The sequence below is a fragment of the Onychomys torridus genome, chromosome 9 (genome assembly GCF_903995425.1).
Source record: "Onychomys torridus chromosome 9, mOncTor1.1, whole genome shotgun sequence".
Classification (NCBI taxonomy): Eukaryota; Metazoa; Chordata; class Mammalia; order Rodentia; family Cricetidae; genus Onychomys; species Onychomys torridus.
Genome location: NC_050451.1, coordinates 40,304,479 through 40,319,815, shown reverse-complemented (window position 1 = coordinate 40,319,815; position 15,337 = coordinate 40,304,479). Strand labels below are relative to the sequence as shown.

The window sequence follows — 15,337 nt, the reverse complement described above, 5'->3', positions numbered from 1 at the left end:
GAAAAACTTGAACCTTTAAAAATATTAAAATGGGTTAGGTAGGAGAAAGCACATAATTATAACAAAATATGATTAGTGAAAGAACATTATATCCTCATTTGTAGATTTATTAAAATAAGTTTATATAGGGCTGTTAAGATTGTTCCATAGGACACTGTGCCTGCTGCCAAGCCTGGTGACCTGAGTCTGATCCCTGCTGAACTAAATGGTGGAAGGAGAGAGCCAACTCATGTAAGTTGTCCTTTGATCTCCACGTGTGCACTGTGGCATGTATGTACTCACACATAGACCCATGCTTGGACATATGTGTACACACACAATAAGTAAATACATAAATGTAAGTTTGAAAACAAAATAGCATGATTTTTATCATTTAGGAGCATGTCTAAGAAAATATTTTAAACAATTTTTTGAAAACATAAATATAAAAGTATTTAACAATTATAACAAAATGAGAGTCAGTAGGGATGTTGCAAGAAGGGTTTTGACTTCAGCTCCTTGGGGTATTGAACTGTTAATGTAATTGATGATGAATATCACCCAGCTTTTCAGAAGTTTATGTGTCTATGACATGAAGACACTGACACAAGTTTAAGGTAAGAAATACAAATCTAAGAGTTTTTCTACTGAAATTTTGTAGCATAGTAAGTGGTTAGATGGACCATATAGAATTGTTTTCCTGTATATTGAAGAAAGTCTTTGATGTGGGGTATTCTCCAAACAATGAAACCACCTTGTGTCAATTCTTATTCATATAGTTCTTTTTCTCCCAGACCCTCACTGTGGAAATTCTATAACCTATTTTGAACTTTTTATTATGTTTAAAGGCCGCTTATAATATATATGTCTCCCTGTAATAGTAAAGGTAGGTCCTATATTCCTGTGTTTTATTTTTTATTTTTTTGGAATACCATGTCATTATTTTATGAGGAAAAATCCAGTATTTCCAAAAGGGACAGATCTTAAATTCAGGCTAATTATTAGACTGTCTTTGGCTAAGAAAGCCAAAAACTTCAGTCAGTTCTGAAAAGTATCATCATTTATTTATTTAACCATAAATCTAGAAGTATGGAGATCAGAAACACACTGAAATTTTGTATAATATGCAACATTTTACAAATATGTTTAAATACTTAAAGTATTTATTAGTTTACTATTTGGGAATTCCATACATGTATATAATGCATTCTGTTCACACTCAATGGTCTTTTATCCCCCTAACTTTTCTACAACCTCATTCTTATCAAAAAGTCCTCCCACCATTATGATATTTCTTTGTATGGCTTACTGGGTTTAACCAGGGACATCAACGTAGGGATGAGTGTAGAGCTATTGACTGGAACATGAGCTCCATTATTGAAGACAAGGACTTCCCCTCCTTGATATTGAGTTGATGATGAGCAAGCCATTCTGATTCCCGTTTGGGAAAACTTAAATTACCTCAGCTATTTCTAGGATATTCAACAATTTCTGGTGCCTTCAACAGCTCACAGGCAGATGAAAACTCTCAGCAGATCCAGCAACTCCAGCACCATCACTGGCTTCATCCTCCTGGGATTCCCCTGCTCCAAGGAAGGGCAGATCCTCCTCTTTGTGCTCTTCTTCATTGTCTACCTCCTCACACTCATGGGCAATGCTTCCATCATCTGTGCTGTGTACTGGGATCAGAGACTGCACACACCCATGTACCTCCTGCTGGCTAACTTCTCCTTCCTGGAGATCTGGTATGTCACCTCTACAGTTCCCAACATGTTAGTCAACTTCCTCTCTGACACCAAAGTCATCTCCTTCTCTGGATGCTTCCTGCAGTTCTATTTCTTCTTCTCCTTGGGGTCTACAGAATGCTTTTTCCTGGCAGTCATGGCCTTTGACCGCTACTTGGCCATCTGCAGACCTCTACACTATCCTGCTCTTATGACTGGGCACCTCTGTAACATCCTTGTGATCAGTTGCTGGGTGCTTGGTTTCCTCTGGTTCCCTGTCCCCATCATCATCATCTCCCAGATGTCCTTCTGTGGATCCAGGATTATAGACCATTTCCTATGTGACCCAGGCCCTCTGTTGGCCCTCACCTGTTCCAGAGCCCCACTGATGGAATTTTTCTGGCCAATAATAATGTCTCTGCTCCTGTTTGTTCCTTTTCTCTGCATCATGGGATCTTATATATTGGTCCTGCGAGCAGTGTTTAAAGTTCCTTCCAGAGAAGGAAGAAGAAAAGCCTTCTCCACTTGTGGGCCCCATATGACTGTGGTTTCTCTTTTCTATGGATCAGTGATGGTCATGTATGTGAGCCCAACCTCTGAACATACAGCTAGAATGCAGAAGATTGTGACTCTTATTTATTCTGTGCTTACTCCACTCATTAATCCTGTAATATACAGTCTAAGGAACAAAGATATGAAACATGCAATGAAGAAGTTTTTGAAAACATAAAAATTAGAACTTTAATCAAACAATACATTTGATTGTGTTAAGTATATACTGTAGAATATTATTCAACCACAAGAATGATTAAATTATGTACTTTACAGCAACATGGATAAAATGGAAGAACATTGTGTAAAGTAAAATAGAGTTAGTCATGGGAATTGAAATACTGTATGTTCTTATTTATGTGTAGAAAGTCTTAAATATGAATAGGATTAGGAACTGTAAGAAGATGAAATATGGTTAATGTTTACAAGAGGTACAATGGGATATTCAACATCTGTGTTTGATATTGGAATAAGATATGTCTGACACATGTTAATTCTGTTTCACACAAGATGGCAGAAATTTTAAATGTTCCCAACATAAAAAAATATGATGAATATTTTAATAAATATGATACTGATGACAATTACCTTGAGATAATGTGCATTGTATTCATATACTGAATGTTACTCTGTACCTCACAAACATGTACAATTATTGCATCAATTAAAATAAAAATGTAGATCCAAACATATTGTAACATGTCTATAATCCCAGAATCTGGGGAATTGGATCAGGAGGATCAGAATTTAAAGAGATTTTGGTGACATAACAAGATCATGTTTCATAAAACAAAATAGAAGAATGTGATGATTTATGCCTGTGATACTTACATTTCCCTTGCTGTAGTAAACACTATGACTTAAAGCAATTTAGGAAGGAAAGGAATTACTTGATGTACAGATTATAATCTATCATTCAGGAGAGCCATGACAAGATCTTAAGGGAGGAAACTGGAAGCAGGAACTGAATCAGAGAACAGGAAGGAGTATATTTACTGACTTGCTTCCCATGGCGTGCTCAGCTTGCTTTCTTCCAAAACCCAGGACCACCTGCCCAAGAGTAGCAGCAATTTCAGTGGGATTGGCCCTCCCATATCAATCATTAACCAAGAAAATGCCACATAGACATGCCCATAGGCCAATCCAGTTACTGCTATTCCTAGATGACTATAATTTATGTCAAGGTGACAAAAACTAGCCAATACATATGATTCCTTATCAACTTCACATACAAACACATTACTATTAAATAATATATCCTTTGTTTATCCCTAAGCCATCATGTTAATATAATAACATAACATGTACTCCAACTTTTAAAGCTCCAACATTATTTCAAATTTTTCTATATTTTTAAACTTCATTGCCTCTTTAAAATATCCAAAGATTCCACAGACTGGATGCCTCCCAAACAGACTAAGCTATTCAATGGTTTCACTTATCCAGAGGGCCTGATCCAGCTGGGGGCTCCACAGCCTTTGGTTCATAATTCGTGTGCTTCCATTCATTTGGCTATTTGTCTCTGTGCTTTTTGCAATCATGGGATCTGTCCTTAGTGCATGAGCTGGCTGTTTGAAACCTTGGGCTTACACAGGGACACTTTGCTCAGTCTGGAAGGAGGTGACAGTACCTGGCTGTACTGAATCTACCAGGTTTAAATGGATCCCCAGGGTGCCTTGATCCTGGAGGACATGGGAATGGAGGGGAGGGCCTGGGTGAAGTTGGGGGTGGGGGCGGGAGGGGGGGGAGGACAGGGGAACCTATGGCTAATGTATAAAATTTAAAACACATAATGATAAAGAAAAAAATTATTTATTAAAAAAAGAAAAAATATCCAAAGATTCTTGATGGTGGGTCCACATAAAATCCAAAATAAAATCCGTGCTTGTTTTTTTAAATTTTCCTTTTGGGAATTTTATACATGAGGATTGTATTCACAGTATTTCCATCCTACCCTCTCCCATTTGTAACTCTTTTTATGTCTCTAATCCCTCACAAATCCATGACTACACACACACACACACACACACACACACACGTGTGTGTGCATGAACGCCTGATGAGTTCATTTAATATTGTTCATGTGTATATGTGTTTAAACATGATTACTTAAGGTTGGATAATGTGTCACGAAATTTGTCCCTGGAGAAGAATGATTCTCCCTCTCTTAGCAGCCATTCACTTCCTATAGCTCTTCATCTAGGGGTAAAGCTCGGTGATATTTCTCCCATCACATTGATATTAACTAGTATTCTCATTGTGTGTGTCTTGTTAAAATTTCATGGATCAAACTTTCTGTCACATATGAAAGGCACTTGTAGCAGATGTTAGTTCCCAAGCTTCTTTATTTTTTTAAATATATTTATTTTATTTTTTTCATATGGATATTTGTGTTTTAATTTTACATATCAGGCATGGGTTCCCCTGTCATCTCCCCTCCTGTCCCTGCCTTTTCCTGAGCACCTCCCCCATTCCCATCTCCTTCAGGGCAAAGACTCCTTTGGGGATTCAGCTCAACCTGGTAGATTCAGTCCAGTCAGGTCCAGTCCCCTCCTTCCAGGCTGAGCAAACTGTCCCTGTGTAAGCCCAAGGTCCCTAACAGCCAGCTCATGCACTAAGGACAGGTCTGGATCCCACTGCCTGGGTGCCTCCCAAACAGTTCAAGTTATTCAATTGTCTCACTTATCCAGAGGGCCTGATTCAGTTGGGGGCTCCACAGCTTTTGGTTCATAATTCATTTTTTTCCATTAGTTTGGCTATTTGTCCCTGTACCTCTCCAGTCTTGGTCTCAACAATTCACACTCTTACAGTCCCTCCTCATTCTCGACAGTTGGACACCTGGAGCTCAACCTGGGTCTGGCCAAAGATCTCTGCATCCACTTCCATTAGTTATTGGATGAGAGTTCCAGCACAACCGATAGGGTGTTTGGCTATCAGATCACCAGAGTAGGTCAGTTCAGGCTTTCTCTAGACCATTGCCAGTAGTCTACAGTGGAGGTATCATTGTGGATTTCTGGGGACCTCTCTAGCACTTTGCTTCTTCCTGTTCTCATGTGGTCTTCATTTATCATGGTCTGTTATTCCTTGTTCTCCCTTTCTGTTCTTGATCTAGCTGGGATCTCCTGTTCCCCTAAGCTCCCTTTCCCTCGAACCTTGCCCTTCATTACCCCTACTCACATCCAGGTTGTTCATGTAGATCTCATCCATTTCTCTGTCATTGGGTGATCCATGTGTCTTTCTTAGGGTCCTGTTTTCTAGGTAGCCTCCCTGGAGTTGTGAAGAGCAGTCTAGTCATCTTTGTTTTACATCTAATATCCTCCTATGAGTGAGTACATACCATGTTTGTCCATCTGAGTCTGGGTTAATTCACTCAGGATAATTTTTTCTAGATCTATCCATTTGCCTGCAAACCTCATGATGTCATTGTTTTTCTCTGCTGAGTAGTACTCCATTGTGTATATGTACCATATTTTCTTTATCCATTCTTCTGTTGAGGAGCATCTAGGTTGTTTCCAGGTTCTGGCTATTACAAACTTTGCCGATATAAACATAGTTGAGCAAATGCCCTTGTGGTATGATTGAGCATTCCTTGGGTATGTGCCCAAGAGTGCTATAGCTGGGTCTTGGGGGAGAAGGATTCCCAATTTTCTAAGGAAGCGCCATATTGATTTCCAAAGTGGTTGTACAAGCTTTCATTCCCACCAGCCGTGGAGGAGAGTTCCCCTTATTCCACATCCCCTCCTGCATAAGCTGTCTTCAGTGTTTTTGATCTTAGCCATTCTGACAGTTGTAAGGTGGTATCTCAGAGTCATTTTGATTTGCATTTACCAGATAATTAGGGATTTTGAGCAATTGCTTAAATGTCTTTCACTCCACAAACCTGGAAAATCTAAAAGAAATGGATAACTTTCTGGATAGGTACCACATATCTAAGTTAAATCAAGACCAGATAAACCATTTAAATAGTCCAATAACCCCTAAGGAAATAGAATCAGTCATTAAAAGTCTCCCAAGCAAAAGAAGCCCAGGACCAGATGGTTTCAGTACAGAATGCTACCAGATCTTCAAAGAAGAGTTAATACCAATTCTCTTTAATTTGTTCCACACAATAGAAGCAGAAGGAATATTACCAAACTCCTTCTATGAGGCTACAATTACCCTGATTCCTAAACCAAAGAAAGATGCAACAAAGAAAGAGAACTACAGACCGATCTCCCTCATGAACATTGATGCAAAAATACTCAAGAAGATACTGGCAAACAGATTCCAAGAACACATCAAAACAATTATCTACCATGATCAAGTAGGCTTCATCCCAGGGATGCAAGTGTGGTTCAACATACAAAAGTCCGTCAATGTAATACACCATATAAACAAACTCAAAGAAAAAAAAAAACACATGATCATCTCACTAGATGCAGAAAAGGCATTTGACAAAATCCAACACCCCTTCATGATAAAGGTCTTGGAGAGATCAGGAATACAGGGAACATACCTAAACATAATAAAGGCAATCTACAGCAAGCCAACAGCCAACATCAAATTAAATGGAGAGAAACTCAAAGCGATACCACTAAAATCAGGAACATGGCAATGCTGTCCCCTCTCCCCATACTTATTCAATATAGTACTTGATGTTCTAGCCAGAGCTATAAGACAAATTAGGAGATTAAGGGGATACAAATTGGAAAGGAAGAAGTCAAGCTTTCCTTATTTGCAGATGACATGATAGTATACATGAGTGACCCCAAAAATTCAACCAAGAAACTGATACAGCTTATAAACACCTTCAGCAACAGAGCAGGATACAATATCAACTAAAAAAAATCAGTAGCCCTCCTATATACAATAGACAAACAGGCTGAGAAGGAAATCAGAGATACATCACCCCTTATAATAGCCACAAATGATACTCTAACTAAGCAAATGAAGGACCTTTATGACAAGAACTTTAAGTCCCTGAAAAAAGAAATTGAAGAAGATGTCAGAAAATGGAAAGATCTCCCATGCTCATGGATAGGCAGGATTAATATAGTAAAAATGGTGATCTTACCAAAGCAATCTACAGATTCAATGCAATCCCCATCAAAATACCAACACAATTCTTCACAGACCTGGAAAGAATAATTCTCAACTTCATATGGAAAAACAAAAAACCCAGGATAGCCAAAAGAATCCTGTACAATAAAACAACCTCTGGAGTCATCACAATCTCTGACCTCAAGTTTTATTATAGAGCTACTGTAATAAAAATAGCTTGGTACTGGCATAAAAACCAACATGTGGACCAATGGAATTGAATTGAAGACCCTGACATTAATCTGCACACCTATGAACATACAATTTTTGACAAAGAAGCCAAAAATGTACAATGGAAAAAGAAAGCATCTTCAACAAATGGTGCTGGCATAACTGGATGTCAATGTGTAGAAGGCTGAAAATAGATCCCTATCTGTCACCGTGCACAAAACTTAAGTCCAAGTGGATCAAAGACCTCAACATAAGTCCAGTTACTCTGAACCTGATAGAAGAGAAAGTAGGAAGTAGTCTTGAATGCATTGGCACTGGAGATTACTTTCTAAATATAACACCAGTAGCACAGACACTGAGAGAAACTATCAATCAATGGGACCTGTTGAAACTGAGAAGCTTTTGTAGAGCAAAGGACACAGTCAACAAGACAACGTGACAGCCTACAGAATGGGAAAAGGTCTTCACCAACCCCACATCTGACAGAGGGCTGATATCCAGAATATATAAAGAACTCAAGAAATTAGACATCAAAATGCCCAACAGTCCAATTGAGAAATGGGCTATAGAACTAAACAGAGAATTCTCAACAGAGTCCTCTGGCTTTTACAATCTTTAGGCCACCACTTCCTCAATGCTCGCTAAACTTTAGATGCAAAGGTTATGTTGTGGAAATATCTTTGGGGGGTGGGTACCCTGTGGTCAGGGGTTCTCTGAACTTGGGCCAGTTGTAGTAGTGGGGCTCCATCTACTACAAAAAGAAGCTCTTTTGATGAGTGGTGAGAGTGATGTTTATTTGTATACAAGGATTGGTATTTAAAATGCAGTTGGGAATCAAAATGGCAATATTAAATTTTCTTCTAGGATACATGGCCTCACCAGCCATGGGTAGTTGTCTAGATTTATAGTATCAGGCATGAGTTTCCTTCTATTTAGAAGGCCTAAAACCCAATTAGGAAACTACTAGTTACACCAAAGTCATAAGTGGTACTATTACACATTTTGGGATACCTTGTCATGGTCATTGTTGGGTTTCGTAGACTTTACCACTTGGTAAGACTACTGATTGTTTTTCTCCCTTGGCAGCTTGCACAGCACCTTCCAATACAATGAGAGCTAATCATCAGGGAGGAGGCTTGCAGGTCAAGTCTAGCTTGATTCATCCATCTCCTGTGTCTTAAGAATAGGGTGTTTCCCTGTGCTTGTTCAATTGCCCTTAGTGTTCTTTATCTCTTCTTCTCCCAACCCCTCAGCATTAATCTCCCTCTCATCACCTGAGACAAAATACATGTCCCATTTCTTCAATCATAGCATCTATGTTCTGCCATCTTACTTTCTGGAGATCCTGTCACACTCTCTTTTAATCCAGATAATATAATCACATCTGAAAATTCAGAGTCAGGATCACTAAAAAGGAGAGAACACATGGCATTTGTCTTTCTGTGTCTAAGATGTCTCACTCAGTGACATTAAATTTGGTTCTATCCATTAATCTCTAAATTTCATGATTTCCTTTTTTGCAGCTGAATAAGATTCCATTGTGTATATGCACTATATTTTAATTTTCTACTCATCAGTTCAATGTTTCCCTTTATTAAATATAGAGGTTTGAATGAGAAATATCTTCTATAGTCTTGGGCATTTGAACACATGGGTCCCAGTTGGTGGCACTGTTTGAGTAGGTTTACATAGCACAGCCTTCCTAGAAAATGTAGGTCACTTGGAGGTGTGGTTTGAGATTTAAAAGCCTTACCTACATCCAGTTTATTCTTGCTGCTTCTTGTTTACAGTTTGAAGATGTGAGCTCTCAGCAGCTTGTTCCTGAAAACATACCTAATGCTTGTTTTCATTCTTCCCCATAATGATGAACTAGATCTCTCTGAAACTGTAAGCCAAAATAAATTCTTCCTTCTCTATGTTGCCTTGGATTTGATGCAGTATAATGGCTTTAGAATAGTAACTAATACAGTAGCTAGTTGAGAAGTGTAGAATGGTCATGGTTGCCTCAGTGTCTGTAGAATAAAATGTTAAGTTCTTAGGGCATATGCAAAGGGGCAGTATAGCCCTTTGAGAGTTCTCTACACTGATTGCCAGAGTGGTTGCAATCAATTTGCAGTTCCATAAAACGCAAATTTGAGTTTCACTTTTCTCCACAATCAGTTGCATTTGCTGTCAGTTGTTTTCTTGATCTTAGATTTTCTGACTATGATGAGATGAAGTCTCATAGTAGTTGTAATTTGGATTCACATAATTGCTTAGAATGTTGAATGCTTTTTGAGATATTTCTTAGCTATTTCTGTCTTTTCAGAACACTCTGCTAAGACCAAAAGACCATTTTTTTTGTTCTCTAGGCCCTGTAATGTTTTTGTATATTCTGGATATTTATATATCCTTTATCAGATGTACAACTATGTGTTCATTGCATTGATTATTTCTTTTGCTATACAAAAAGCTTTTTACTTTTGTGAAGTCTCATGGGTCAATTGTTAATTTTGAATCTTGATCAAATGGAGTTCTATTCAGAAAGTCCTTTTCTACTCCTATATCTTGCAGTTTACTGCCTAAATTTTATTCTAGCAGCTTCAGTATTTTAGGTTTCACATTGAGGTTTTTTTCTTTTCAAAAAATTGTACAATATATTTTCAACATATTCCTTCCTCCACCAGCTCCTTCCAGATCCTTTTCACCTCCCCACCCACTGAGCTTCATGTGCTTTCCCCCTGTCCCAAAAAGTCAAAAAAGTGTCAAAAAATAAAGAAAAACAAAGAAAGGCACAAACACACAAACACACCACACACACACACAGATAGAAATATAGATATAGATATAGATATAGCTAGAGATAGAGATAGATAGCTAGAGAGAGAGAGAGAGAGAGAGAGAGAGAGAGAGAGAGAGGAATACATGAGATAAAACAAAAAACAAAGAAACAAACAAAACCATGGAGTTTTATTTTATTGTTGGCCAACTACTCATGGACATGGGGCCTGCATTGCAGAGTGGTTTGTATATCCAGTGACAGTTCAGAAAATTGATATTCTCTTTCCTAGAAGATATCTATTGAAAATAGCTTCTTGATTATGGAACTTTGTGTCCAATTTCTCCTTCTCTGTGCTAGGGTTTTGTTTGATTTGAACTTGCACAGTTTTGTGCATACTATCGCAATCTCTATGAGTTCTTATGTGTATCAGCCCTGCTGTGTGTGAAAATCACTATTTATTTGGAATTGTCCACCACCACTGGCTCCTGTAATCTTTCAACCTCCTTCCTTGCCCAAATCCTGAGTCTTGAGGGGAGAGGTTTGATAAATACATCCCATTTAAGGCTCAGTTCTCCAAAGTCTCTCACTCTCTGGACTTGACCCAGTTGTGGGTTCTGTGTTAATTACCATCTACTGCATGAAGATGATTCTCTGATGAAGGTTAAGCAATGTTCTGATCTGATCTATTGGGAGTCAATTTATTATTATGTTCCTTTAGCATAATAATAGCAGTAGGTTTTTCTCCTAGATCTATGACCGATTCTGTCTTAGGTTCTTGGCCACTTTAGCAGTGTCAGGTATGGGTTTCATGTCATGCAGTGGACATTAAATCCAATCAAAAAGTGGTTTGTTACTTCTTAACATTTATGCCACTATTTCTCCAGTGTATCTCACAGGCAGGTTGCTTTTGTAGATTACAGAGTTTGTAGTTGAGTGATATCAACGATGACTTTCCTCATCTAATAGCATGCAAATGATATTTCAGCACTGTGAATGCCAGCTGGTCAGTCAGGGTGAAACTTCTATTGGAGACTAGCTTAATTTCTCAATGTTCAGTGACTTCAGTGTGTCTTCACACTGTCAGGTTGTGGAAGGTAACCAATGATATATTTGTTCCATATGGAATTTATTTTTGAGCAGGGTGATGGATGTTTACTCTCCTGTGAATGAACATCCAGTAATCCCAGCACCCATTTGTTGATGGTGCTATCATATTTCAATTGCAGGTTTCTACCTGTTTATCAAATATGAAATTGACATGACTATATATATCTATATATCTATATCTACCTATATATCTATATCTATATCTATATCTATCTATCTATCTATCTATCTATCTATCTATCTATCTATCTATCTATCTATTGGGGCCACATAGTTTCTCCCATTGGTTTATATGTCTGTTTTTGTTCTGGTACTCTTTTTAATGCTATATTTCTGTAATATATCTTGAAATTTGGTATGGTAATCCCCCAGGCACTGTTCTTTTTCCTTGGGATTGATTTGGGGATTTTGTGATTCCAAATGAATTTTAGGATCATTTTTCTCTTTCTGTGAAGAAAACCATGAGAATTTTTATAAGCATTCCACTGAATCTGTAAATCACTCTTGACAGGATGGCCATTCTCACATTAATTCTAACAATCCTGGAGCGTGAGAGGTCTTTCAGTCTTCTAGTGTCTTAATCTTTTGCTTCAAAAATGTAAAATTTTCATTGTAAAGGTCTTTCACCTTCATAGTTAAGTTTAGTCCTAGATATTTTTTTTTGAAGCTCTAGTGAATTAGAATGATGCAACATTCTTTTTTTTTGTGTTAATTATTGGTACATAGAAAAGCTACTGGTTTGTAAGTTGATTTTATAACCTGCCACAATTCAGGAAATATTATTTTTAGATGTCTTCTGGTGGGATTTTTTGGACCCTTTATGTATTATATTATCTCATCTCTAAAGAAAGATAGTTTGTCTTCTTTTCCTACTGTATTAATTTAATTTCCTTCTTTTGTCTTACTGCTCTAGCTACTGCTACAAACACTATATTGAAATGGAGTGTTGAGAGTGAATAGCCCTGTCACATTCCTAATTTTTATTGAATTGCTTCATTTTTTTCTTTATTTAGGATGTGTGACTATGTGTTTTGGCACAGCCATATTTGAAATGAATGACAGAAGTCATAAAGCCAGTACAGCAGCTTGACAAAGATCCAGCAGAGCTGAGCCACATGATGGCTGCCATGCCACCTTTGGCCTTCATCTCCATCTGTTGCATACTTGGGACACTTTTAATATTTGTACAATTTAGGGATATTAGATTCATGGAAAATTCCTTATGAATTCCGTATGCCTTCTCCCAGGTTTGCTACTTCTAAGCTTCCACAGGAAAGTCTAGAACATAATATCCCCCCCCCCCTACTTTCTGGGGAGATATCCTTATCTACTTGAAGGTCAGCCTTATGCCTTGATGGTTGTGACAGATAAAGAAGCCAGAGGTTTCTTCATAAGGTTATGAAACATTTTTGAAACATCTGTCCCTGCACTTATTTAGGAACAAGATCATCAAAACAAAGTAAACTCAAAAAGGTCAACAAGATTCGGTGGGCTAGAGGAGTTGTCCAGAGTTCAGATTACAAGCCTCTTCCCACTGTACACTCAGACAATTACATGGCATACAAAGCTGACCTACATAGAGACATATTGGTGAACAAATTATGAAGTGAAAAGATGATAAAAGTATGAGGTGTCAGATCTGTCTCTTAGAAAAGTTAGCTCATGCAGAGCCACTATAATGTCATATGACCAAGGAACAAAAGAATGCCAGGATTAGACATATAGACAAATTCTATAAAGAGATAAATGTGAACATTGATTGGATTATGCCAGAATTTGAATAATAACCACAGTAGCTGTGGCCTGAGAATTTTTTCTGGGTCTCTGACCACTGAGAGTTAATAATACACTGCTCGGGAAATGGCAAAATGCTCAGAGTAGCTTGAAGATTTTGTTTTGGTTTAGTGTCCTTGAAGCAACCAAAGCTACCAGCCTGAGAACAGGCTGCCATATGCCTCTAGATTCTTAAAAATTGGGTTATGAGGTTAATGAGTAAAAGTGATAACTCTGTTTATTATTGTCAAAACTTGAGGGAAACAATTGGAAATGCTAACTCTCTTCTGTCATAGTTTCTTAACAATTACTAAAGGATGAGCAAAAGGAAGTGATGATCAAAACCAAAAATGATACAATCTATATTTTGGAACATCATGAATGTATCCCTGCTTACTAATTCTGTATAAATAAAGAAACATTCTTGCTGCTAGTCAGTCAGGCTGCAAGATTCTTCCAACCACCATGGGCTGGATGAGATAACTCCTTACATCCTCTGCAGGACCCATTCACCACTCTGGATGGCTCCCAGCAGGATTTGCCATAGATAGTCTTTATTACATTGAGTTATGTTCCCTTGAGTCCCATACTCTTTTGGAATTTTATCAAGAAGCCTTGTTGGATGTTGTGAAAGGTCTTTTCTGCATCTGTTGAGATGATAATTTTATTTTTTGTTTGTTTTTAAGCCTATTTATTGACTTACATATGTTGAATTATCTCTGCATCTCTAGGATAAAGCCAACTTCATTGTACAGGTGATCTTTTTCTTTATATACCTGGATTCAACTTGCTAGTAATTTATTTAGTTGTTTTGCATTTATGCTTACCACCACATAGTTTTGTGTGATTATTGTACCTTTACCTGATCTTGATATTAGAAAAATACTATTTCCATAAAATGAGTTTGAATAGGCCATTTTGTTTCTCTTTTAAGTAATTTGTTTGATAGATTTTTAAATTTTTATTATTAAGAAATTTTCTGTTCATTTTATATACCAACCACAGATCCACCTCCTCCTTACTCCCAACTTTCCAGCTTCCCCTACCAATTCACTGCCCCATTCACTCCTACAAGAAGGTAAGGCCTCCCATGGGGAGTCAGCAATAGAGGCATGTCCACCACCCCACTGCCTCTGCCTAAAGGCTGTGCTAGGTGTCCCACCATAGGTAGTGGGTTCCAAAAAGCCCATTCATGCACCAGGGATGGATCCTGATCCTACTGCCTGGGGGCCCCTTAAGCAGATCAAGGTACACAACTGTCTTGTTTGTGCAGATGGCCTAGTCCAATCCCTTAGAGGCTCCACAAGTATTGGTCTAAATTTCACGAGTTTCCACTAGTTTGGTTTGGTTGTCTCTGTACATTTTCCCATAATGATCTTAATGCCCCTTTCTCATAGAATCCCTCTTCTCTCTCTTCCACTGGACTCCTGGAGCTTGGCCTGGTGTTTGCCTGTGGATCTCTGCATCTGCTTCCATCACTTACTGGATGAAGGCTCTATGATGACAGTTAGGGTATTCACTGATTACTGGAGTAGGCCAGTTCAGGTACCTTCTCAACTATTGCTAGTATTCTAAGCTGGGATCATCCTTGGGTATTCCTGGGAACTTCCCTAGAACCCTGTTTCTCCTTGTTCCCATGATGTCTTCATTTATCAAAGGAATCTCTTTCCTTGCTCTCCCATTTTGTCCCTGTCACAGCTGGAACCTCTTGTTCCCTTATGTTCTCATCCCCATCTGTTGCCCTCTATTATTTCCTTCACACCCAGTTTGCTCATGTATATCTCATCTATTTCTCCTTCACTGGGTGATCTATGTGTTCCTTTTAGAGTCTTCCTTGTTAGCTAGCTTCTCTGGAGCTGTGGGTCGCAGTCTGGTTATCCTCTGCTTTACATCTAGTATCCACTTATGAGTGAGTACATTCCATCCTTGTCCTTCTGAGTCTGGGTTACCTCACTCAGGATGATATTTTCTAGTTCCATCCATTTGCCTGCAAATTTTATATCATCATTGTTTTTCTCTGCTGAGTAGTAATCGGTTCTTTTTTTTAAAGGTTCCATATTTTTTATTCATTATGAATACAGAAGAGGGCACCAGATCACATTACAGATGGTTGTGAGCCACCATGTGGTTGCTGGGAATTGAACTCAGGACCTCTGGAAGAGCAGTCCTTGCTCTTAACCTCTGAGCTATC

At 38.2% G+C, this 15,337-nt stretch overlaps 1 protein-coding gene across 1 annotated transcript; it reads left to right on the top strand.

The window, feature by feature from the left end:
- The first annotated feature begins 1,497 nt into the window (after positions 1-1,497).
- Positions 1,498-2,433, top strand: LOC118591519 (olfactory receptor 11G2-like). Its single transcript, XM_036199895.1, has one exon. It carries the CDS (start codon positions 1,498-1,500, stop codon positions 2,431-2,433), a length of 936 nt encoding a protein of 311 aa, XP_036055788.1.
- Positions 2,434-15,337: the final 12,904 nt, after the last annotated feature.

Excerpts from the sequence above, each read along its gene's own strand:
- LOC118591519 (XM_036199895.1), top strand. The coding sequence starts at position 1,498 with ATGAAAACTCTCAGCAGATCCAGCAACTCCAGCACCATCACTGGCTTC.